The sequence below is a fragment of the Rhyacophila brunnea genome, unplaced genomic scaffold, assembly GCF_057557595.1.
Source record: "Rhyacophila brunnea isolate RB1 unplaced genomic scaffold, BYU_Rbru_1.0 scaffold_96, whole genome shotgun sequence".
NCBI lineage: Eukaryota > Metazoa > Arthropoda > Insecta > Trichoptera > Rhyacophilidae > Rhyacophila > Rhyacophila brunnea.
The window spans coordinates 226,216-254,206 of NW_028233368.1; the positions used below are offsets into that span (position 1 = coordinate 226,216).

The 27,991-nt window shown below is 24.6% G+C and overlaps 1 protein-coding gene across 1 annotated transcript in view; it reads right to left on the reverse strand.

The window, feature by feature from the left end:
• Window positions 1-26,033, reverse strand: part of LOC147063119 (uncharacterized) — a 65,646-nt gene extending 39,613 nt beyond the window's left edge. The window contains exons 1-4 of the mRNA XM_085960158.1: window positions 25,716-26,033; window positions 25,494-25,655; window positions 24,922-25,130; window positions 24,486-24,630 (exon numbers count right to left, since the gene is read on the reverse strand). Coding sequence (XP_085816284.1) covers window positions 24,486-24,630; window positions 24,922-25,130; window positions 25,494-25,655; window positions 25,716-26,033 — 834 coding nt within the window. The remainder of the gene's footprint in view (window positions 1-24,485; window positions 24,631-24,921; window positions 25,131-25,493; window positions 25,656-25,715) is intronic.
• Between the last annotated feature and the right edge of the window lie 1,958 nt (window positions 26,034-27,991).

A 27,991-nucleotide genomic window follows, 5' to 3' on the forward strand; every position in this document is an offset into this window, starting at 1 on the left:
TGAAGAATTTGACAATAGTACAGTTCTATTTATTAATTTTTTTTTAAGAAGAGATACGGAATGATAAGTTGACTGAAGAAGAAAGTTAATAATTTTTTTTAAAAAATAATTTTTTTGATTTTGTTTGAGTAGTATGTTTAAACAAAGTAAAATATGAAATTTCTATATTTTAAAACAACAAAAATTCATTATACTTAATGCGACTGAAAACCTTTTATATTATACTCGATCAAATAAATTTGTCTTGTGTAAGTTTTTAGATTTCTAAAGTATAATACAATCTCAATGTTAATTTTATGACTATATTATGGCATATATTATAAAACGCTAACTCTTAATTACTTCGAGAAGATAATATCTTGGTTTATATTTTTATGTGATTTTTTATACACCTTACTTTTTAGTTCGAATGATATCTTGATTCATATTATCAACACCAAAAATCCATCCTTGATTTTTATCATTATTTATTTAAAACTAGAAATACTAAAGATAAATTTCGATAAAAATAATTTAATATGCTCATTCATATGTTTTATACGCCAATATTTGTATAGAAAAAGAGTGTAATAATCCTTAAACATCTTATCAAAAGTTTTTTATAAGTATTGTTTCAAGCAACAAAATTTACTTTGAAAAATTACATATAATGTGATTCTCTATCTCCAAGAAAATTTACTTATGCATTTTGTATGTTCAAATGTATTTTCTGCACAGCAATACATGCAAAAAAGTTTACTTTTTTAATACTAAGATTAAAAAGAAGGGTTCGAGAAGATGGTTGCACAAAAAATAAAAAATAAAATAAATTATTTTTATAAGTTAGATATAGTATCATTTTTTTATTTACCGATGCAATTGAAAAAAATTTAAAATTATGGCGAAGTGTAGAAAACAAAGGTAATCTGAAAATGTAATTTATTTTAAACGAAGAGTTTTTTAATGCATTTTTCCCTAAAACACATTTTCAGAAATTAAAAAATTAGCTGATCATGCAACTATCAGACACTGTATTTTAAGACAAAAATAAGTTTAAGTGAATTTTTCATATTAATGGGGGAAATGGACAGATTACTTCGAAAATAGCCACTAGGTTGTTTATAAATCTACACTTTGTGATTAAGATTTCCAAAATTAATAACATTATATCAAACGAAAACTAAAATTATGTTAACTGTGTTACTAAAAAACAAAGAGGAATAGAAAGTTAAGATAATAATTTCAATGGCATTATAATTGTAGTTCTAAGATGATTTGTGATTATATTGTGTTTTCGGTGCTGGTTTCATAGTAAATAATAGTTTGATTTAAAATAAACTGTAATTATTTCCTTCAATCGCTGTTTTTTAAACACACATTATTACATCATAAAGCAAGTTAACTATTTTTCGGCATCAACCTTATAAAAAAATTACTTCACAAGTCATCTTCCATCAACAATAATCTTGCTTTAATAAATAGATTTTTTTGGATTTAAGATTTAAATGCCAGGCATGCTAAAGGATTAATATTAAAAAACCACAATTATCAAAATTATCACAAAAATATCCATATAACCCCAATGCATCTGCATATTTTATTTCATTTATAGAAAGAAATTATCAAAAACTAGAAACAGATTTCTAAATTTGATATCAATTTTTTTATATTCAAGTTCGATAACATATACGTCAAAATAAACACCAATGAATTTTTTTGATAATTATAAACTTTTTACATGAAAATAAACAATATGTTGATGTAATGTGCATTTAAATTGCTCATGACTTGGATATTATGTACAATTATTGTTAGCAATGCATGGATAAAAAAACTAATTTCCATATTTTAGCTTTTGCGTAAAATAATAATAATAAGTCACTCTTTTTTTATTTCTATTAGAAAAATAAATGGTTTTATAATATATTAAATCAACATAATCTTGTTTTTAGGTATGAACATCCAACATTTTATTTTTACAAAAGGTTATATTAACAAATTCAGCATAGAAAGGTATATTAAAAATATACGGTATTTTCAATGTAAAAATAGGTTTAACAAATTTTAAAATCAGTTCTGAATAACGAATTATAATTTCAAGATCACAATCCATGAATATATTTTTTAAGCTTTTATCGATTTTTTCAGAAAATTTAAAAGCTATTGATAATATAGTAATGATTTATCCATAATACGCCGTAATATCAAATACATAGATTTTTTAACAGTTTGCAAAAATAAATTTTTATTTTTCTGAACGTTTCTGCTAAAGACATACTTTTTATCATTATTTTTTGGTTTGTTTCAACTCAAAATGTTTTTTTTATCTAGAAAGATTTCTATAATTATGAATAGAAGTATACAATATTATTGTAATTTAATTATCATCTGTTATATATCAATAAAAATTTATCTTTGATTTAATTGTTTTGTGCGATCTATTGCATGAGTAAAACCTATATCTATTTATTTATGATGAAATCGTATTATTAAATGTTTAAAAGTCTACATTTTTATATTTTAAAAAACAAAAAATTGCAATGCAGATTATACGTGTAACACAGGGGAATTCATTTAAATGATATCCGCATTTTTATAGCTGAATCGTGATATTTTTATATCAATGGAGATGTAAGAAAAATAAACATATGACTTTATTTTTGATAATTATAATACAATAATGTTTTTCATGAAGATCTGAGGGGTTTCTGCAAAAAAAAACTTCTTTTCATTGCATTTCACACATGTTATGTGACTTTACAACACATTTTATAAAGATTTTCTGTGATCAGAATTTGGTATTAGTCTGTTAAAAAGTTTCTATTCGCTTAGAATGATGTATGAACAACCAATTAATTTGGGTATTATAGACACTTTTTTGATAAAATATTAGTGGTATTGATTTTTATAGGGTTTCTGTGCAGCTGTTGATAAAGTATCTAAAAAATCACCTTTTTTTTATTCTTTACCATAGTATTATACTTGTATCAGAAAATTAAGGCTATTTAGTATGCTTTTAGTTTATTTACGTAATAAAGGTAAAATGCCAAAAATTCAAGGTGTAAATTATGGTATAAAATGACAATTCTTGCTAAATATCATCAAAGAATCGTAAAAGGTGCTTAAAAAAGTATAAACCATAGTAAAAAAATTATATTTCTCGCTTAATATAAAAAAAGTAGTGATAAAAGGTCCTTAAAGTATTGGTAATTATGGTAAAAACGATTTATTGTAAAAAACCTAAAAATACATATTTTTGATAAAATTAAATTATAAAACAGAAAATTCTGCGAAAAATTCATTGTATATACAAATAATTCTTAAAAAATAAGAATTATAAATCTTTGCTTTTTATTTTTGTCTCGTATATATTTAGTTTATATTATCAAATGAATTTTCTATTATAATCATGAACATTTTTTTGCTTCTATGCTTTATCTCTTTTTTTTCTTTCAATCTGAATCAAGTGAATATCACATTATAATCGTGACGAAATTATACAACCAAATATTATAGATCGCTGCTGAATCGGCTTTTGTCTTTTTTGAAAAAAAATTTAATTTGTGTTCTCATCATAAAACTACTTTCGGTGAAAAAATACAAAATATTACTGGCGATTTAAGCGTGTATATACAAATAAAAAGATAAATAAACCTTGTGTCATGCAAACACTAATGTCATAAACTAATACACTCTGATTCTACCAAGATAAAATAATAAACATCTCAAAAACCAGTTTATTAGCTATATTGATACAATTTGTTTATTGTAGAGTCGAATTTAAAAAATAACAAGAAAATAAATACAAAACATCGTATGTATAGGTAAATTTATATTTTAAAATAAGAGTATAATTAAAAAGTAATGATAAAGATGAATTTTCAACAAAATTTTATTCTTGAATTCCACAAATGTATTTTTGGTTTAGGACCTATATTACTAAAATTTATTTGTAATTTTCGTTTTTTAATATTTTTCTGATTACTATAAATTTATTTTGTGATTAAATATTGTGCAATGATCAAGTTATTGCTTCAAAGTATTTTCATATTATTAAATACGTTTTTTTATTAAATATTGTGCAATGATCAAGTACTCGATTCAAAGTATTTTCATATTATTATATATTTTATTTTTTATGAAAACTCTAAATTTTTTTATATTTGATAATTTAGATTTACATGTTTATACTTTTTTCCTTTTAAGAATCACTTGAAAAAATCAGTTTATATTATAGCAACAAAAAAAATTGGGGCTGAAAACAGAACATGTAATTTAATATCTAAAAATAGAAATCTAGCTTATCGGTTAACTTTATCTGTGTTTTTTTTATATTATTCTAAGGGTTATTTGAAAGGTATTGTTGCGCTTTTTTGCAACAATTTATAAAAAAATATAACGCAAAATGTTTCTTTAATTAAAAAAATCGAAATAAGTTATATTTTTGAAATAATATATTTTTTAATTGGCGAATCTATACATTTTCATTTTGTAAATTTAGATAGATGTATCGGATAAATTTTACTTCTTTGTAGGCCAGAGAAGAATAAAAACCTGAGCCAGTTGTTATCGTATAAATTACAAAAAAATTGTTGAATTATTTATTAAAAGGTTAGTATCATGTTTTTATAACCTGGCTTAATCAATAAATACACTAAAAGACATTTATCTGATTTTAAAAGCATAATTATTATTATTTTAGTTTATTTTTACGAAGATGTGATATACGAAATAGAAAATTTAATAGAATGCCCATGATCGATCTCTTATAAAAAATAAAAATAACACATTTTACTTGGATCCTCACATGCAAGGGTAGGCAGAACGTAAAGAAACTGTGTATCTCTAATATATTCTAAAATTTTAATTACACGCGACCAGAGTAGGTTCAAACAAAAGATAGCTTTACATTTTGATATGTTTAAAGTTGGTTTAAAAGTGTTTGCACAAGAATATTTGATACATTACGAACAATATTTTTATATAAATTAAATGGATTATCAATAATTTTGATTCTATTTTTTGGATTTCTTCAATATTTTTGTATCAATGTTTTTAAATTAACCACATGTATTTTAAACTAAATAATGGGGTTTTTTAGTCGATTTAAATGATTAAACTGCATTATCTTATATTTTAGATTTTTCAATAAATTTTTATTGATTCAAAAACCTTTAAGTAGGTCTTTCTATCTTATATCTTTTATTTTCAATTATTTTATAAATATAAAGGCACCTTTTTTAAAGTTAAAATAATAAAAATTTTATTGATTCAAAAACCTTTACATAGGTCTTTCTATCTTCTATCTTTTATTTTCAATTATTTTATAAATATAAAGACACTTTTTTAAGTTTAAATAATAAAAAGAAACTATATATTTTTTATAAATAAATGTCACTTGATAAAATTAAAATTAATCAAATAAGCATAATAATACCATATGTGATGACTTGGGATGGGGTGGTCACAAAATATCATAAAAAATATGTTAAGGAGTTAAAAATACCGGACGAAGTAGAAGCATACATGCAAGCTCTCACACTCCGCAAGACACTTGAACTCATCTCATTTGAGAGAAGAAGAGCAGTTGATGAAGATAGATCAGAGGAAGGTGTCAAAAGATGCATCAAGTAGTTGTGCAATATTCCCAACACGCTGAACACGTCTAAATAGATAAAATCGATAAAAAGAAACTTAACCCATAAATAAATAAAAATTAAATAAGCCTTATCATATATTTTGTAGATTAAAATTGTTTCAATATGAATTAAAAAATTTGATTTTTATTTCATTTTTTTCATAATTCATATTTAATTTTTTTTAAGATTTTTGAACATATTCATCATGTTTTCAAGTTCGTCCTTATTTTTTCCTTTCATCATATCACTCGCCATTTTCATTATTTTAGGATCCTTCATCATCGCATCAAAATCCATATTTTTCATATCTTCATCGTCACCGCCTTCATATTTAGTCTTATACGATAATGAAGCTTCTGTTTCTCTTATTTTCCTTTTCAAAATAGCATTATTGCGATCAAAAGCTAAGCCCTCATTAAAGTATTCTAAAGCTGTTTTCAAATCATCTTCTGTTGAGTTTTTAGAATAAAAGTCGCCCAACCTAATGTATGCCTTTATAAAACTAGGGCATATCTCCAAGGCTCTTTTACAATCATCAATTCCATTTTCGTCCATATTAAGACATGCATAAGCAGCAGCACGGTTAGAATAGTAAATATGGTTTAAAGGTTCTTCGTCGATTGCTTGGGTATAAGAAAGAATGGCATCATCGTAATTTTTTGATTTGAAGTGCTCGTTGCCTTCCATTTTATATTTTTCGGCTCTTATTTTTTTTTCATCATCCTTGTTTGGAATTTCTTTTGATTGTTCGGGGTTTTCAGTGTTTGTATCAATATTTTTCGCTTTACTATTTTTGAGTTTGCTTGTATCCGCTTTTTCAAGAATTTCGATCAAAATTTTGAAATCTTCATCGGTAAAACATTCTTTGTTCGTTTTTAAGTGCTCTATTATTGTTTCGAAGTCCATTTTTTGGGGTATTGAAAATTTATAAACAAGAAACGATAGAATTAATATTAATATATTATTCAACGTAGTTAAGGATATCAAATATATCGATTTGTTTGAATTTAAGCCATTTAAATTTGTTCAAGAAAATTTTGTATTTATCTATAGAATATAATTTAATAATACTTCTTTTAGCCTTAATTGATGCTGCTTCTCCTTTCGAGAAAACTTTCTATCGAACAGACTTTCTCAATACTTCTTTCAGCCTTAATCGATGCTGCTTCTCCTTTCAAGAAAACTTTCTATTTTTCTGTAGAACAAACATTCTAGTACTTATTTCAGCCTCATCATCTTTACAATCTTATTCGATCAGCTTCTTCTTTCAAGAAAACTTTCTATTTTCTGTAGAACGGACCTTCTAGTACTTATTTCAGCCTCATCATCTTTACAATCTTATTCGATCAGCTTCTTCTTTCAAGAAAACTTTCTATTTTTCTGTAGAACGGACCTTCTTAGTACTTATTTCAGCCTCATCATCTTTACAATCTTATTCGATCAGCTTCTTCTTTCAATAAAACATCCTATTTTTTTGTAGAACAGGCCTTCTTAGTACTTATTTCAGTCTCATCATCTTTACAATCTTATTCGATCTGCTTCTTCTTTCAATAAAACTTTCTATTTTTCTGTAGAACATACTTCCTTGATACTTCTTTAGCCTCATCATATTTACAATTTTATTCGATGTTGCTTCTCCTTCCAAAACTTATTAATTCAAGTGTTTTCCTAAATCCTATTGCTTCGGCTTAAATTTTATGTCCTAACTCAATAGATATTTAAAATTATGAATTGTTTTTTCCAAAATCCCATTTCTTCTGCTTCTGTTGGTATTTAAGCTGCTTAATATACAACTTATAGTATTTTGTGACCATATCATTCATATAGTAGAGATAAAAATAGCATAAAAATAAAATTTATTATGGTTTTAAAAATACCCGATTCATTGAAAAATTCATGCAAGCTCTCAACTTCACAAGGCACTTAAGATTTTATCATCAGAGAGGAAAATATTGGTTGATGATGATAGATCAGGAAGATTTAAAAGATTTTTTGAGTGCTTTAGAATATTCCATAGACGAACGGTGCATTGGTAAAGAAAATTGAGGAAAATTAACACATATTAAAGATAAAATTTATATCCCATATAAGAGAGTCATACTTTTCTACATTAAAGCTTGGTAAGTTCAAGCCTTATATTCATTAAATTTGGTATAAAAAAATCCCTTTTTCGTAATCAAAACCATGTAAGTTCAAATATTATATTTAATCAAATTTATATTTGTTGACTACTATCTAAGAGGTCAATATTTTTTTTGCTAAAGGTTGATAGCCTCAAAATTTATATAATAAAAAAAATATATTTTAGAGCTAAATGATCCGTTATAATTTTAGTTCTTGTTCTCGTACACAACTTGCTTGATCTCTCGTGCGCACAGTGCATTGATACTTTCAGGTATTTTCTCCTCACCAAAGACTTCTTCAATATCTCTCCTCCATTCAAGACTCATTAATTCAAGGGTTTTTCTAAATCCCATGGTTAGGTATTCATATTATTTTTAATTATTTATGGATTAATTTTCTTTTTATCAATTTTATCTATTTAGACGTGGTCAGCATATCGGGAATATTGCACAACTCCTTGTTGCATCTTTTAACACCTTACCCTGATCATTGTTCATCAACTGATCTTCTTCTCTCAAATTAGATGAGTTCAAGTGTCTTGCGGAGTGTGAGAGCTTGCATGTATGTTTCTACTTCGTCCAGGATTTTAATCGCTTAACATATGTTTTATGGAATTTTGTAACCACCCCATCCCAAGTCATCACATATTGTATTATTTGTATTCATATGCTCTTAATTTTATATAAATCTCAAAGATAATACAAATCCTTATACATGGCTATAAATAAATTTTTAAACATGTATTTAAATAAGTATTATAGGATAAATAAGTAAAAATTCGTATATGCAAATTTTAATTATATTAAAAGAAATAATAAATTTTTTTTATAAATTTAATGGCTACTAAATTATTTCAATACTACTGCAATTATTTTACAATTAAAATGGCTAAAATTTTTGAACATGTTTCTATATAAATTTAATTGGTAACTAAATTTATTTCAATAATACTGCAATTATTTTACAATTAAAATGGGTAATATTTTTGAACATTTATTTTATATATTTAATGGCACTAAATTTATTTCAATACTACTGCAATTATTTTACAATAAAGATGGGTAATATTTTTGAACATGTATTTAAATATATATTGTGAAAAAAATTAAAATAATTACGTATATGTCAAATTTTAATTATATCTAAAGAAATATTAAAGCTTTATATCAATTTAACTGGCAACAAAATTTATTTCAATACTAGTTTAATTATTTTAAAATGGAAACTTGATATTTACTCACCATTCTACGGGCATAAATAATTATGGAGGGATTTAATAAAGCAAGGCATATTCACTAGTAATTAATAAATATCCAGTTATACATTATAATTAATACCGTCAAGTTTATTATAACAAATAAATCTAAATACGGCTATACTAATATGCTAATCCCTTTTAAATAATCTACCTTCTCTGGAAAGAATAATAAAACTACTTTATAAAAAAACTAATTAAATATGCTTGTTTGGCTTGTTCTATGACTTGAAATAAAACAAGACAACTCTCAAAGCCTTTTTTTGTGGCACAAATGTAACAGATAAACAATTGATTGTCTTCTTGACTTTTTGTGCTGATGGGCAAAAGAAAAATACTACTTATGTCTAAGAATTATATGGTTTTGGGATTGGTAATTTTTAAAATAAGATGATGCATAAGGGTAATGTGTAATTATGTACAATTTAAAGTTATATTGGCTAAATTTACGTATAAAGCGAACTTAAGTTTTATAGAACAAATTATATTTATTTAGTTAGAAACCAAATATTGGCTAAATCTACTTATAAAGCGAACTAAAGTTTTATAGAACAAATTATATTTATTTAGTTATAAACCGAATATTGGCTAAATCTACCTATAAAGCGAACTAAAGTTTTATAGAACAAATTATATTTATTTAGTTATAACCGAATATTGGCTAAATCTACTTATAAAGCGAACTAAAGTTTTATAGAACAAATTATATTTATTTAGTTATAACCGAATATTGGCTAAATCTACTTATAAAGCGAACTAAAGTTTTATAGAACAAATTATATTTATTTAGCTAGAAACCAAATTCAGATATAAATAAACTAAACAATTTTGTGATTAAAAAGAATCATTTAATAAGTTTCACTATCAAACAAAAGATAGAAAAATTTATACGATATAAAAGAGAAAACCCCTTGAACTAATAGAATAAAAAAGGTGAGGTATAGAAGAAAGCTTATCAAAAGAGGAAATAGCCAAAAGTATCGATAAAATGTGTTCACACAAAACTAATCAATCTACGCTATAAGAAAAAATATGTGATTAAACATCAAATTAACCTATAAATAAAATATGATTTTGATGATAAGATATAAAATCAAAAAATTATGCGAAAACATTATTTTTAAGTGTCTAAAAACCTTTATCAAATGTTTGGCATGTTTTTAACAAAAACTAAAATTATAACTATAAATTTAGCCCATAAATAGAAAATTATTAATTATGTTATATAAGTGGCATAGCAAATAGTTGCATTAAAAAAAATTCAATTAAATTAATGAATTTGAATATAAAAAGTTTAAACTGTGTTCTAAACGTTATTTATATCGAAAATGATCGAAATAAAAATTAATATCACGGTAAAAAATAATTTGAATATTTTTTTGATCTAATATATAGAAGCTAGCAAAAAAACGTTCATGGCATCAATACTAAAGAAAAAACGTATTTTATAAAATCATTCAAACTAATATATAAAATAGAATAAATCTCTAAGTACATATGATTTTGAACAAATAAATCAAAAAATACCTACTGAAGATGTGTAAACAAGGGTTTATTCGATTCTTGACATATGTCAAAACCAAAAATATAAATACACTTTGATTTAATTCATATTATGGATGTAGTCAGCTTAATTTTTTGCAGCCAATCACCTTGTATTCGAGTAAAAAAAAGATATCTATGTAAGATGTCAAAATCCCTTTTACTATATATCGAGCTAACTATGTTTCATATATATATATGTAAGTGGGATTTTTCATATTTGGTAATTTCGAAAATATAAACCTTTAGAAACCTTAGATAATAAAAGCCTTTATCGTGAAGAGCAATTTCCTACATATTATCGAAATTTTAATTTACATATAAAAATAAACATAAAGGTATGCTCGCTAAATGGGTGAATACGAGATCAAAATTTCACCATGTATATTATATATTCAGATATTCTATAATATAGATATAGCGAAAAGTCATTTGACCTTTTTTTCTTCATTTGCAATGCAAAAATAATTAAGCGTAAGTTCATTTCTTAATGAAAAATACCTTGAATTTCTATATTTTACGCTATAATATCATATATTTTGAAATTCATTAGAGTTCTTCATAGACTTTTAACCAAAACAGACAGAATTTTTTTCTCTCTCATATGTTCTCACTATTTCCTTTCCTCTCGATTAATATCCTTTCCTATAGTAAAAATAAAGTATAAAAAATAATTCATTATCCAACATTATAGACTAAAATATCGCATAAATTTCCCTTTTTTCGCCAATTTCATTAACCACAAATAATCTATAAAATATCGAGTCGATAAAATTCACATGGTTTATGCAAAAAGACATACTAAATATACATCAAATATATTATTTTTTGTATTATTATTTAACAAACACAATCGACATATAAATTACACACAATAACCATTAAAGTTTATAAATATTTTGGTTATGAGTATGCAAATTTACATTTTTTTATCGGAATAAATAACTGAAATTGTATATTCTGCATATTAAAGATCAATCCATACCCATTCAAAAAAATGTATCTAAAAAAAATTATAGAAATAGCTTTATATTAATTACAATATAAAAATTCATATTTATGTGCTGCAAAAAAAAATCAATTCGTAATAAGTTTTAAAGTTAAAAAAATACCATAAAAAGAATTTATTCTGGTAAAATATTTCATTCTCATGATTTTATGATCAAGTTATAGTAGACTAATATTATTCAGCCAGAAAATTTATTATTCATAGATTATGCTTATTGTCTTTTTTTTATATTTTTATTGGTATCGAAAAAATTTAATTAGAGGAAATCAGTATACATTATAAAAAAAATCACTATATGTACAAAATAAAAACGTAACTAGCTGGTTCTTTAATAAGTTTATAACTATATTAAATAATTTTATCCCATTAGAGTTATCTTTCTTGGTTAACTAAATTTTCCGTAATTAAATGATAATTTTGACTCAACCATGAATATGTTTTTTTTTCTTCTTTTACCATTGCAAGTTATAAAAATCTTCAGATTAACTTATATTTTAAATTATATGATGGATGTTTTTTGGACATTGGATTTTTACATTGTACTGAAAAGAATATGGTATTTTTTTTTGATAAATACAAAACAATATGTTTCCAATTAAAACCGAATTAAACGCATAAAATAGTTTATATTTGATCTGAAAAACCAAATTTTATTGTATAAAACACTATTATCACAGTTGAATTGATGATATATTTTTTTACTAATAATTAAATAGCCATTACAATTGCAATAAAAAGCATTTCTAAGGGTATTGTTGTTAAATATTTTATAAAAAAATGTGTATAATGTGATATCTTATTGAGAAACTATATGATTTAAGCTTTTTTAATCTATAATCAAACACTATTATATTCTAAACGGGTAGAAAAGGTGATTCTAACATTCTAATATTGACCTATTTTAGTGTCATATATTGAATAATAAAATCCAAAATGTAATTATCTTTGATTTATATAGCCAATTAAAACCGTAAAAAGACACACGAAAAAACAATATTCGAAATTCACTTTTAAAACTTAGTATAAGACCCATTAAAACTATTATAAAGAAGAACATCAAAAATTAATATTTTGATTTTTTTTAGTATCATGTCATGAAAAATAAAATCCAAAAGGAATTATATTTGATTTATAAAACAAATTAAAATAGTAAAAACACACACGAAAAAACAATATTAGAAATGCAAAAATTTAAACTTAGTTTAAAGCCCATTAAAATTACTACAAGGAAGAAAATCGAAAATTAATAAATTAGAATGTATACTAATTTTCACAACTTTAAATTGTTAAACCAACATCGCTGCAAATTAAAAATAAAAGGCAATCAAATTTAAGAATTTGGATGTATATAGCTCACTGAAATCTAAATTATCTTGAAAAAGAAATATTTAAACACCCTTGTCCATATCAAAATCAGATAATTATTTAAAAATTTTAATTTGTTGTCTATATAAAAAAACAAATTCGGTCAACAGATAAGCTTTAAAGTTGTAATTTTTTGTAATGGTGATTGTACACATACAATAAATATTAAAAATAAACTATTAATTGCTGATTTCGTTTATGTACTATAGTGATGTTTTTATATATTTTATGAATAGAATGATATAAATTCTAGCTCAAGATAAATTCAATTTTTTCTCGGAATATAAAGTGCATTCTAATATAACATTAAATGCTTTCAGAAACGATCGATGATACTTGTCTCTGATATATAGTAGTTCTAATAACACATAATTTCTGGTAAATGAATATAAACCGAACATATTTATTGTAATAGTTTAAGGGAGTCGATAGATACCATAGATAAAATCAATATATAATGCAAATCACATGTTAACTTATAAAGTAACTTTTTTTTTGTAAATACTACTGTTTTTTAGCCCCTTTCTCACATATAATAGGACTTGATTTTCATGATAGATTGTTCTATTTTTATTAGAGTAAAAACACTATAAATGAAATAAAAAGGCCATGAAAAATAGTTATGATAATTTATTGAATAAATATGTGCATAAGAGAAGCCAAGTTACCACACTAATATCAAAATAACCACAATTAAAATATTTAAACTTAAATTAACAGAATTAAAAGATATGAAGTTATGGAAGATCTTTTTTTAAATAAAAAAAGTTGGAATAAACGCTTTAGCTTATCGAAAATCATAAGACAGAAATTATAATTATTTTTGTAATAAGTAAATTTTTATGATACCTTAATTTTATTAAGAAGGTGAGAATATAAGATTTTTTTGCATGCGTCAAAAACAAACAATATTCATATTCGGTTTGAATATACTTACATATATGCATACTTTAAATCTAAGTAATCAAAATAAAATCAAGAAACAAAAATAATCTTAAAAGTAAATGCTTTATTACAGAAAATATATAGTATTTTAAAAGATTCCTTTGATAACTGTTATTTCCCATATTATATACACAGATAGAATACATTATTTTTTATTTTAACAAATCAAGACGAGTGACAAAATAGGGTAATAATATTTATTACAGCCTCGAAATAAGTGCTACAGGTGCGTTTGTTAATTTAATGTCTTCCGAATTATAAAAATTATTTATAGATTATTTAAAAATGAAAAAAGCTATTAAATATAGTTAATTTGTTGAAGAATCAATCTAAACACTAAAGAATAGAATTTTAAGAGATCTACGCTAAGCTTGTGTATAGGGGCCTATAAAATATAGAAAACATCAAATATATTGTTCTGGTATGAAGATATATCATTATTTATTTGACATTTGTAATTTAAAAACCTTCGCTTTTATAATATTGAGCTTGTTCATCTACTCAAAGAAGCATTTTAATATTCAAAAAACCAGTTTCAGAACACTTTAATCAATTCTTAAAATAGAAAAAGCGTAGGGTAATAACTAAAAAATAAACATAAGAACGGTTTAACCTAGGAAAAGAATAAATATTTTTTCGTTTGGATATGAATCCCTGTCCATATAAATTTAATATATAGATTCACAATAGATAATGCTTTAGTATGAATTTGAAAAGCTACATAATAAAAATTATATTATCTAGCTTATTTTATATGATTATTTAAGATCTTAAAATTTCTTGATTAAAAGGATATAAAAACTTTCATATCATGTGTGTTTTAGATTTATAGATATCATGTTTTTGCAACTAAATTAATGTTATTTTGAATTAAAAGCATATCAAAACTTTCATATTATTTGAGTTTAGTATTTATAAATATCATGTTTTTTGAACTTAATTAAACTTATTCTGAAATAAAAGAGTTTAAAATCTTTCATATTGTATGAGTTTAAAATTTATAGATATCATGCGTGTTTTTTGAACTAAATTGATGTTATTTTGAAATAAAAGAGTATAAAATCTTTCATATCATGTTTAATATAGATTTAGAAGCTTTATACAGCTCTATAATTTAATTATGAGTATGTGATAAGAAATTTAAACAAGAATTTCCATTATTTGCCTTCTGTATATAACATAATCTTGTTGAATTTTTTTTAACAACCCTCAAGCTAATGAAAGAAGATCAAATTGTAGATCCATGGACAGTTAAAGGCGAGAAAAGAGAAGATGGAGAAACATCAATAATAAATTATGAAAAGATAATCAAACAATTCGGTTGTACACGAATAACGAAAGAATTAATGGATAAGTTCGAAAAAGTTACAAACGCACCAGTTCATCATCTTATAAGAAGAGGAATAGTTTTCGCACATCGTGACTTAGAACGTGTTTTAGATGCCCACGTAACCGGTAAAGGGCTTTATCTTTATACTGGGCGTGGTCCATCAACACAGAGTATGCATATTGGACACGCCGTTCCGTTCTTATTATGCAAATATTTACAAGACGCATTCAATATTCCTCTTGTCATTCAGATCACAAACGATGAAAAGTTTTTATGGAAGGAGCTATCGCTTGAAGATGCCACAAAATTTGGAAAAGAAAATATTAAAGATATAATTGCATTTGGGTTTGATCCTAAAAAGACCTTTATATTTCTTAATACGGAATATATGCACCATTTCGTGGAAAATACTTTAAAAATAGGGAAATCAATAAGCTATAAAGAAGCCCAAAAGGTTTTTGGTTTTGGTGATGACCATAATTTAGGTCAAATTGAATTTCCTGTTAAACAGATTGTGCCTTGTTTTTCTTCAAGTTTTAAAGGATTCAAGGCAATAAAAAACAAATCGATCTGTCTTATTCCTGCTGCTATTGATCAAGATCCTTATTTCAGATTGGCTAGAGATAAAGCTCATATAATCAAGGAACCTAAACCATGCACTATATACAGCACCTTTCTACCTAATATCTCTGGATTGGATAGTAAAATGTCTGCAAGTGAGATCAATTCTGGGGTCTTTTTGACAGATACTCTTCTTGACATAAAAAATAAAATTACTAAATATGCTTTTTCTGGGGGCAGAGATACTTTAAAAGAGCACCGTGAACTTGGTGGCAGAATCGATGTCGACGTTCCATATCATTACCTTAAATTCTTTCTTGAAGATGACGAAAAGCTTGCACAAATCGCAAATGATTATTCAGAAGGAATAATGACAACTTCGGAAATTAAAAAAGAATGCATTGCAGTTTTGTCTAATTTCATTGAAAAGTATCAAGAAAAGAGGAACAATATAACCGAAGAGGACTATAATCAGTTTACATCTTTTGTTAAAAAATAAAATTATTGGCTTTTATATCTTTAATTATATCTTAATATCACGAAAATAACCCTAAATACTATTGAGAAGTAAAAATACACATAAACCGATGTTTTTTGTTGCAGGTTTTTATTTAAAAAATATTTATCATTAAGTTAAGCTTATACATTTCTAATTTTTTTTAGAACTTTAGGCTATATATTTTTACTTTTTTTCGGTAAATTTTTATTTTAATTAGTCTACTAATTTTATTTTAACTTTAGATTGCTGTATAGAGTAGTGTGTCTATTATTCAAATCCTATATACTTTTTTTATAGAAATTGTTTCGTTTCTTTTTCGAACAGTATTTATATTAATTGTTTTTAATTTACAATCTTTTAAGACCTAAGTCATTTTATAGGCAAAAAAACTAAATAGGGGGGCCTTTATTTATGTTTCATAGTTTTAAGACTTGCAATTGTGAATTTGCATTTTTTGCTATTTATGGATTAGTCAAAGTATAGCTACAGAAACCTTAAACCTAGTATAATTTTATGGCATAATTTTTTTTCGACCTTTAAACAAGATTATCTTTCATTGCCACTAGGATGTAATTATATCCAATATCGTAGTAAATCAGAATAACATTAAAGTCAAAAAAAATGAATAAAATTAGTCAAATAAAATAAATTAATAAAAATGTTAAAAGATACTTTTAGTGTTCTATATCTTTTTTTAACTTTATATTCGTATATTTTATGGCAGCTAAAATCTTTTCATTTAATTTTTATCTGTGAATAATTTTTATTATTATATACCGAGTATAGTATGCTTTATTCTAATTCTATAGTCCCACTAAAAATTTTTGTTATCTATTATATATTTTAGTTTTAGAATGGTCGCGGAATTGGAATTTAGCTAAAATTTTCTTTTCAATTGCAAACTTTTTTTCATGATCAATTTTTTATAATAAAAGAGATTTGAATTAAGTAATTTTTAACAAAAAATATGTCTATACTGAATTATTATGAAAAATTCAAGATTCTATATCATCGGTTTTAGTTTAATTATAATGTTATTATAAACGGTCGGATCAAAAACTATGCCAAATACATAAAATAATCTTTTTTATATTTTATTATATATCCTTATAAAGTTCTGGGGATAAAAGTGTACCAATGCGTCAAGTAATTTTATTTTTATGATTTCGATTGCTTGAATATGGTGTTACGTAAAATAGCATTAGCCCATAAAATAATATTTATTTAGGAAAAATAGTACTAAGACATAAAATAATATATTTTTCGTTTATAATATATTGCCATAAATGGCTTTAGTAAAAAATTTACTATCTCATAAAATAATATTTGTTTCGTTTATTTTTAATTTATTTTAAACGTTCTTCGTTAAAATAATACTAATCCATAAAATAATTTTTTTGGAAAAAATTTACTATCTCATAAAATAGTTTTTGTTTCGTTTATTTTTAATTGATTTTAAACGTTATTTATTAAAATAATACTTTTTCATGCTTAACTTTTGATTGATTATAAACGTTCTTCGTTAAAATAAAAACTTTTTAGTTTAATTTTGATTGCTTATAAACGTTCTTCGTTAAAATAATACTTTTTTAGTTTGATTTTGATTGATTATAAACGTTATGAATGTGAATAAAAGAATATACCAATCATAAAATAATATTCTATACGTGATTTAAATGATCCATAAAATTATCTGATAAAAAATCTTTTTTTATGATTTCGATGACCCATAAACGTCCTTTGTTAAAATAATACCAATATAAAAGTAATTTTAGCTTCAAATGCTTATAAAATTTTTCGATAAGATGGTATTTCGAAAAATAAAAAATATTTTCTATTTTGACTTTGATTGCTGAAACACGCTCTGGGTAAAAAAGGGTATCAAAACATAAAATAGTTTTTTTTAAATGTTCGACGTCAAATTGTGCAAGTTTAATAGGCTTATTAATTAAAATTTTAAATTTTAAGAAGAAATGGAGGTACTATTATTTAGGTTGTTAAAAATGAACGTTCCCTAATCTCTATATTATCAAATAACTATATTTTACAATTATGTATCCGAAAAAATTGTTATCTTGAATAATAAGAGGAAAGAATAGCGGCGATATTTCGGTATGGTTGAGCATATAAGTAGGTTTAAATCATTCATATTAGTTATAAGCAAATATCCAAGATAAATCATTTTCTTCAATCGTACTTATTTTTAGGGTGGTGAATAGAAAAAATGCGGAATTACATCTATTATACAGAAATCATCTAGATACCGCATATATTTAAAAAAAAAATTATGACTGAATTGATGGTATAAAATGCGGTTTTTATACATTAATAATAAAACTGTTTTCTAGTATAAATTATAATCCTAAACAATGTAAGCGAATCAACAAAGAAATAAATTATATATTTTCTAGTGAAGAAAAAAAGAAAATTATTATTTGATTGTTTAAATATTCAGCGATATTATTTTTCAAATTTATATTTTTTTCACTTTTATAAATGCGTGCTTACATCAAGTGCAAAGGATTTCATTTCTTTTTTGACTTTGCATAAAATTCAAAAATTTTAAGGAAAATCTTTAAAATAATTATCTATTATAGCCAGGAATATGATTCTGACCATAAAATATTTTTTTATATTTTGAATTAAATCCTATATGTGTTGCTAAATTATGCATTTAAATTTAATGATAGTTTTAACTGGCATCAGTGCTTACAGTTTTAAAAATAGCCGTCTATCGTATATTTAAAAAAATAATATAAATGATTTATAGTAATATCATGCGATAATTAGTACTACTAACCAAGACAATCTGATCTTAATAGACAGAATTCATAATTTGATTCATATCACATTTAGAGAAAATATTTTGTTTCATATCACATTTAGAGAAAATATTTTGTTTCATATCACATTTAGAGAAAATATTTTGTGCATAAAAATTACTATATCTTGTGTGTTTCGAATATGAAACAAATACAAAGAGACACAATTCTTCCAAATAGTTGAAAATAAGAGTATGCTAGAATCAAATAAACTTTCTAAAACAAATATAATGAAAAAATAAAGAGGTTCATTAGACAAAACCAAAATTATAAGAATTTTGATGTTAATAAAATCCGATTTTTTATATCCATTTTTTATGATAATGTTTTTTAGTGTATTTATTTAATTGATTATATTCCGGTAGGAAAATTTCCCTTGAGTTTATAAATTAAAATCTTGTAAAAAAATCATTTTCAAAATTTGTTCTGAACAACTGTAATATCATTTCTTAATACAAAAAAGTTTATACACAATCACATAACCTTAAATTTAATTAAATCATATTTATCACTTGTTTGTATGAACTAAAAGCCGTTTTATTTTTATTCTATACAAACACATAGTTAGAAATATAACAGTTGATATATTAATATTTATTTATTTATTTATGGTTTAAGTTCCTTTTTATCAATTTTATCTATTGAAATGAGTCAGCCCATTGGAAACATTGCACAACTCCTTGATACATTTTTTGTCACCTTCCCCAGATCTATCTTATATAACTGCACCTCTTCTCTCAAATGGGATGAGTTATAATGTCTTGCTGTTGATATATATAATATTTTTTATGCATATGCTGTTCTTAAGGAACTAAAAAAAATATTTTTTCAAAATTAGATTTACCCATCTATAAATCTGTATAATTTCCCTTATAAATTATATAAATATTAGCATAAGTAAATTTTAAGGGTTCAGAAAGATTATAAATTAAATCATTATTCATTAAAATCTTATACCACTGTTTTCACAAAAGAAAAAATTTAAACCACATGAAATATACAGCAATAATTACAGGTATCTAAGTATACACCTTGTAAATTTTTTCATTTTATAAACTTAAATACCATAAAAACGCTTTATGAGTTCTTTAAACGGTAGTTCAACATTTTTTATTTTGATTTTAATAAGAAAAAGCTGATAAAAAAAGATCGCGATCATACCATTCTTCAAGTTAGAATAAATTGAAATAAAAGATGAGAATAATTTATTTTATAGCAGAAATATCTTAAAACTTTACTATTTCTAATTGCTAAAGATAATATTTTCTCAAATAACCACTTTAATCATAATAAAAAATCATTAAAAATTGTTTTATTCACTAATCGTCCTATAAAAAAAAATTTCTGTGCTTTATATGTGGATCTCATGTTTTTTTTATTTCAAAAAGAACAATATTATTTTGCATTGAAAATTTTGAAAACAAAAATTATATTGGGATTTATGATAAAATTTATCCAAAGCAATCATGAGAATTATAGATTAAATTCTACAATTAAACTTTATCAAAGTAAATCGTCTTTATTACAGTCAAGATAATAGAAGTTTGTGTGTGAATTTATTTTAATACCTGTTGATAGAAACCGAAGAATATTTTGATATTTCCTATACATATGATAAAAAAATCATAATGAAGGATGTGGAAGAGCTATAGGCACTTAGATAGCCCACAAACAACTTTTTAAATTGAATATTTTAAATTAATCTCAGGGGTAAAATATTGTATAAAAAAACATCAGACACGAAGATTATTACAATCACAATTATTTTCATGAATAATGCGATATTTCATCGATAGAAAATTTCTAATCATCCATAAAATTATATTTTATATTACCCATAAAAAAAATTATATATAAGTAGGAAATAATTACTAAATTCCATTTAGTCAAACTTTTTCTTGTTCAAAAGATATTTTATATAAATCCAGTAATTAATAAGTAAAATATATACTTTCGCATGACCACAATGTTTCTTTTACATCCAAAAAAAATCATATTATCATAGTAAGAGGAATGGATCCTTTACTCTTAGGAAATAAATTTAAAAGAAAATATATTTAATTTTATAATATAGATTTAAATAATTTACTGTGATCTAAATAATCAGAAACAAATTTTAGTTATGAAAATTGAATTCATGAAACAAAAATTAACATTGTTCGATCAGACACCTATTTTTATTTTTATATATTATGGATTTACCTAGAACAAACGATTATTTACTCTGAGTAACAACAAATATAAAGAAAAAACATATCTAAATTGTATTTATATGTAAAATTTGAAATTTATATAAATTTAAAAGGTCGTAAAAATATATTTCGTTGGTGCAGGGTAGAATTCTGATATAAAACAACCTTGTTTAGAATAGTTATACTTATTGAATCCAATTATAGACATCTTATGATTTGTTATTTCACAGTGGAAATATCCTAGACTTAAATTGATTTATTTCACAGTGTAAACATTCTAGACTTATTGAAGGGCCTCTGAAATGTTATATAAGAAATAGATAGTTGAATTTTCTATCAAGTAATGTAAAAAGAATGTAATTCAAACCTTAAAATGTGATAAAAATATTAAAAGTTTAAAATTTGCTACTAAATATAGTATTATATCGTAATTAACCAAAAGAATTGATTTTAAAATATTGATATATAAAAAATAGAAATATAAAATCAAATTTTTATTGTAAATAACAGAATATTTCGGATTAAAATTCTTGGATTCCCTTAATTTTGGATAAATATTATTTTTCTTAGTCCTCTAAGATTTAGGGTAACTATATAATGCGATTATAACGAATGGATTCAATCACATTTAAAACTGTGTTGTTTTTTCACATAATTTTTTTTTCTTTAACTTTGATGATCCATTTCTTCCCCATAGAAGAGAAATTTTTATACCAGTTACTTTCGATCCTGATTGGCTTTGACAATATAATTTACATGAGCACGATATTTTATTTCATAGTTTTTATGGAAAATTGTAATTATTGCCGAAAAACAGGCATTCGACGATGGATTAGTAGGGTGAGTGTGTTACACGAGTACTATTTTACGATAAAAAAACAGGTTTTGACTATTCATTTTTTAGATGCATCAGTAAGTTGAGTGAATTACAGAGTCTTATTTTACTATAAAAAAACAAATATAGCACAAAAATTTTTTTAAGAAGCAAATTTTATTGTATTTTCAGTCTTTTTTTAGCACCAAGATTATGTAATTTTTTAGAAGTCTTCAAGACACAGAATATCAGATACATTAAATCATATAGAAACCTACTTCACAAAAAAAAATTTACTTTAAAGCCAGTAACAAAAACCTTTTTAATCTCTTAATTTTATCTTATAATAAATATATTACAGTATAATAATTATAAATGCTACACGAGCCTACATATATCTGACAAAATATCTTAGGTTTATACCTCTTATATCCAAGATTTTTCGAACCAATATAATACTCTTTTGATTTAAAGTGTTAATATATATGAATTATGCAACATAAGGGAGATTTAGACGATCTATAATTATTAACATCAATATATAGGATTTTGAGTGGTTAGAATAAATAAATTTTTTAGTATGTCGCAGATTTAAAATTCGTAAATTTTATTTTTTTAAGGATAAAACGCGAAAGAGTGAGTATCAGAACTCGGCTCACATTTTTGAGATGAATTTTCAATTGATACATCGTACACCCGATTTTAAATAAGACAATTTGTAACACATTTTTTCCCTTAAATCTATATATTTCGTACTACTATAGTATCGAACAAAATTGTTGCAAGAAAATATTGTTTTATTTTTTAAAAATACAGCTATAAAGGTAACGGATATAAATCAAAGAGAAATTTTTCACATTTTTTTCCTGTTATATTTAAAGGTAATCTAGTTTAATGTACGCATTATATTAAAGTGAAATATATGTAGAAAACGAAACTGTTAATAAATATCCTATCTTTTATGCTATTTGTGCATGCTTTTGTGCATCGATTAATGAATATTTTAGCTTCATAATTGAAATATTTTGATTATATAGGTAAAGTGTATTTTTACCTAGGTGTTGTTAAAATTATATTTGGGCATACATAATAATTATTTATAGGTATTTAAAAGTTCTCTTTATGTATTTTTCATATGTATCTATGATATTTATGTTGTCTTGAAAATTTTATTCTTGTATAGTTTATAACATAATATTATATCTATATCTGATAAAGTAATGTATTTTCTAAAAACACTTATAGTATTAATTATCCATTTTTCAGAATCTATAGTATGATATAAAGCTAAAAAGACACTTAATGATATGCTTTTAATTTCATTAAATGTTTCTTAGAGTCGTAAATTTCTTAACCAAATTTTATGTTATATATTTTATTAAAAGTTAGTTCTTATGAGTTTATAATATTAAAATTAAGAGAAACCTACTTTGAACTTTATTAAATTTTTCTCCTGATTCTTTTGCTCGATTTTGAGCTATATTTTATAAAAAGTTGGTTTATTATGAGTTTATAATATAATATTGAGCTAAAAAAGAGACTTACTTTCCAACTTTAAACTTTATTAAATTTTTCTTCTGATTCTTTTGCCCTATTTTGAGCTATATTTTATAAAAAGTTAGTTTTTATGAGTTTATAATATAATATTGAGCTAAAAAAAGAAAATAACTTTTCAACCTTATACTTTATATAATTTTTCTTCTGATTCTTTAGCCCAATTTTGAGCTATATTTTATTAAAAGTTAGATATTATGAGTTTATAATATAATATTGCTAAAAAAGAGAATTACCTTTCAATCTTAAACTTTATTAAATTTTTCTCCTGATTCTTGATTCTTTACCCGAATCTTCGAAAACAAACCCCTCTATATTCAAAATATTTCTAATACCATCCGATGCCTTAAAAAAGTCCCCAGAATTGGCCCCATTCTTCGCCAATTCTCTTATCTCATTTCTAAAAGACCCCAAAACATCCAATAAAAAGTCAACTTGATCATTATCTTTTGAACTATTCACCTTTTCTTCTTCTTCAATAACCCCAAAAATTTCCATCATTTTAACAACATACTTCTTAATCTCAATTAAAACAGCACATCCAATGTTTTTAATATTCGTATTAACATAAGATATCAGTCCCATGATACTTTTGATGGCAGCGGCCGTATCAACGTTGTCACACAAAGCAATATGAACGTCATTCTGAACATTCATTAAATTTTTATAGAATTTCTGGTTTTCAGCATCTAAATTCACATTATTGACATAATTTTCAGAACTATTACTGTTCTGTTTTAGTTTGATTTCGGATTCAATTACAGATAAAAATGTGAATATTTTGTTTTCTGTTATTATTGCTTGTTTCATTAAATCAACAGAGTAAGTCATTTGTTGCCACCATTTCTGCATTACCATGCATATTCGAATTTGTCGGGCTGAATAAGTTTGCAGCATTTCTTTTATAGTAATAAAATTTTTTAGTGATTTACTCATTTTATGTCCGTCGATGTGGAGATGCCCGGTATGAAGAAAATAATTTGTCCATCTTTTTTTAGTGCTACAGCAATTCTGATCATCCGCATTATTTTGGGTCACCGAATTTAAATTTTTAGGAATATTATTCTTATCTAAAGCTATAGAAATATTCTGGTTATTTAAATCTTTAGAAATATTATGGTTATTTAAATCCTTCGAAATACTTTGATGATCTGAATCTTTAGAAATATTATGATCATTAAAGTCTCTATAAATATTCTTATTATCTGAAGCTATAGAAGGGTTAGGATTATCTAAGCCTTTAGAAATATCATGGTTACCTTTGGTTTTAGAAATATTATCAGAATGAAACATTAAGGCTTGACTTTGAGCTATTTCATTTTCGTGATGTGGAAACGCAAGATCTATTCCACCACTATGAATATCAAGCCCTTCTGGGAAAATATTATTTGCCATTGCAGAACATTCGATATGCCATCCAGGTCTTCCTGGCCCGAAAGGTGAATCGAAAAATAGATCGGTCGTTCGATGCTTCCACAACACAAAATCAGCTATATTTTTCTTTTTAGTGGTATTTAAATTTTCTTGATATATTTTTAAATTTTCTAGTTTCTCTGAAATATTTTGCTTTAGGTCATCATCAATATTTTTCATTGGTGAGCCATCAATATTATTTTTTAGTTCATTTTCATCCTTATTTTCTAATTTATCACTAATGCTTTTTAGTATATTAATATTCATATTTAACATAGCTGGATTTTTTAATAGATCACAAGCCTCCTTTTTTAACTCATTATCTTCAGTATTAATTTCATTTCCGATGAGAGTTTGGATTTCAGGCTCATCTTCATCTTTTACATGACTAGAATCAACAAACACTGGATACTTACACATTTTCCTATACGCCCCAATATCAAAGTATACACTTCCATCCATGTCATACGCCAATCCCTTACTCCTCAAAACATCAATAAACAAAATAATTTGTTCTACGAATTCGGTAACTCGAGTCACAAATGTAGGCGGTTTAACGTTGAGATCTTTTAAAGCATCAAAAAACTCATTCTCATACTTAGAAGTTATTTCCTTACACTTATCTCCAAAGACAACTCGATACTCATCAGCACTCATTCCATTTTCATCAACACAATTTTCTTTAAGAATATCTCGCGCCTTATTTATTATTTTGTCATCGACATCAGTTACATTCATCACATAAACTATTTCGTGTCCAAAATATTTGTATAATACGTTGCGGATAATATCAAAACATACATATGTTCGGGCATGTCCTATATGTGGTGAATCATAGACTGTCGGTCCACAGGTGTACCACTTTATTGGTGACTTTTCGGGCGAGAATGTTTCTAACTGTTTTGTCAAGCTATTGTAAAATTTTAATGTGGGCTGGGTCACATCTTCGTTACGTTGATCTTTGGAAGTCGAATTGGTGAGCATGCTCATTTTATGGGTATGGTATCCCATTATTTATATATATAATAAAATTAATAGCAATGTACCCGATAAGTACGATTAAATTGTTTTCTTTAGATGATTAAACATTCTTTTGATAAAAATGTGTGTTTGATTAAAGGAAATTTTCGCTGTGGATACTATATATTTCAAGATTATAAAAAGGAGTTGCCCTCCATCCTAAGTCTAGTTTAAATAATCATCATAATTATTATAGTTAAATATAAGAAGAAAATTAATCTAAATAAGATCATAAACCCATATTAGCTCTAGTTATAAAATAAATAATAGGTAATGTCTCTTTTTAATAACTATGAATATAATTATGGTATAAATATACATAATGATTATACCTAGGATAAAATACCAACTAGCTGAGTCTTCTTATATTCATCTATTAAGACAATTATAGTTAAATTTACATAGAAATTCTGCCTAGGATAAAATACCAACTAGACTGAGTCTTCTTACAATCATCTATTAAAACAATATAGTATAATTTACATGGAGGTCAGATCCAGTATAAAATTAGAACAATATTATGTTTCCTTATACTGATTTATGAATATAATTATTGAAAAATTTATATAAAAACCAATTCTAATTAATGTTAAATACTATGTTGGTATTATTATAAAATGAACCCCTGTCTAATTTGATTTTTACATGCAGCCAAATTTTATTTTCATAATTTATGTTTTTGTTCTCAAGCACAAGTTGCTTGATTTCTAGTGTGCACAGCTTATGCATACTTTCGGCTATCTTCTCTTCTCTATAGTCTTCTTAAATACTTCTCCACCTTTCGAGACCAATTAATTCTATGTAATTACCATCCCAGGGTTTATTTAAGGGCTTCAATCTGGTTCGTGACAGCGAGTAATTTCTGGTACCTTTATGATACTGTATCATCCCACCTTCGCAATATATAACCCATGGGAAAGTCCAGTCTATATCAATATTTAAAATAAAAGTATATCAAGCCTGGTATAAACATATATTATGGCAACTATAGTAGTAAATGTTACATAAAATACCATAATTCGTGTATTAAGGTGTTGAAATGCTAAAAAAGTAGAATCACATAACAAACAATAGAATCTACCAACAAAGAGTAGAATATACGAACAAAAATAGAATTAAGGAAAACAATTGAATTAGTAAGTCTTGAAAGCAGAAGATGTATAGGAAAATTGTGAATATAAATAAAAAAACAGAATACAGCCCAATTTTCTCCATAAAGCAAACTAAAATTTTGCTTGAACAAATTTAAATTTACAAAAACCAAATCAATTCATTGTTAACTAACCTAGTTCTGACAATTATAATTAAAATATATATGAGATCTAAAGTCTAGTCGCAAAATTAAATCCAGAATAGGTATTTTATAGAACAAAACACATACAGGAGTAGTTATAAGATGGAAACCGAAACTAGATCTAACTAAAATATATGAATACTGCAGTCATGTTATAAATGAAATAAGGAATAGGTGTAGTTATAATGTGGATACATAACACAATAGAGCAAAATAATATATCCATTCCATTTATAATAATTTATAAAGATAATTTCAGGATTGTATCTATAAAAGCCCCTTCTATGTGCTTATAATTATATTAAATTGTGCGTGCTCCTATAGATCTTCAAAAAAAGGGTGTTACATATTACACAGACATACATTAAACATTATTATCAATCATAACACAAATTTTATTAATAGGTTAATTTTTGATTTGACCTATACATTTCGTCAAATGGATTTTGTGATACAATCTTTGAAGAAAACTTCATCAATATTTTTTTTATTATCTCTATATAACCTAAATCCTCATCAATGCCCCTTCTTCTCACAAGACTTGTCAGTTAAAGAGTCTTTATCAATTATAGAGCTTGATTATATACCTCTAATTCGTTTAAATCTCAAGCTCTTTCAAACATTTTTGCGAAAT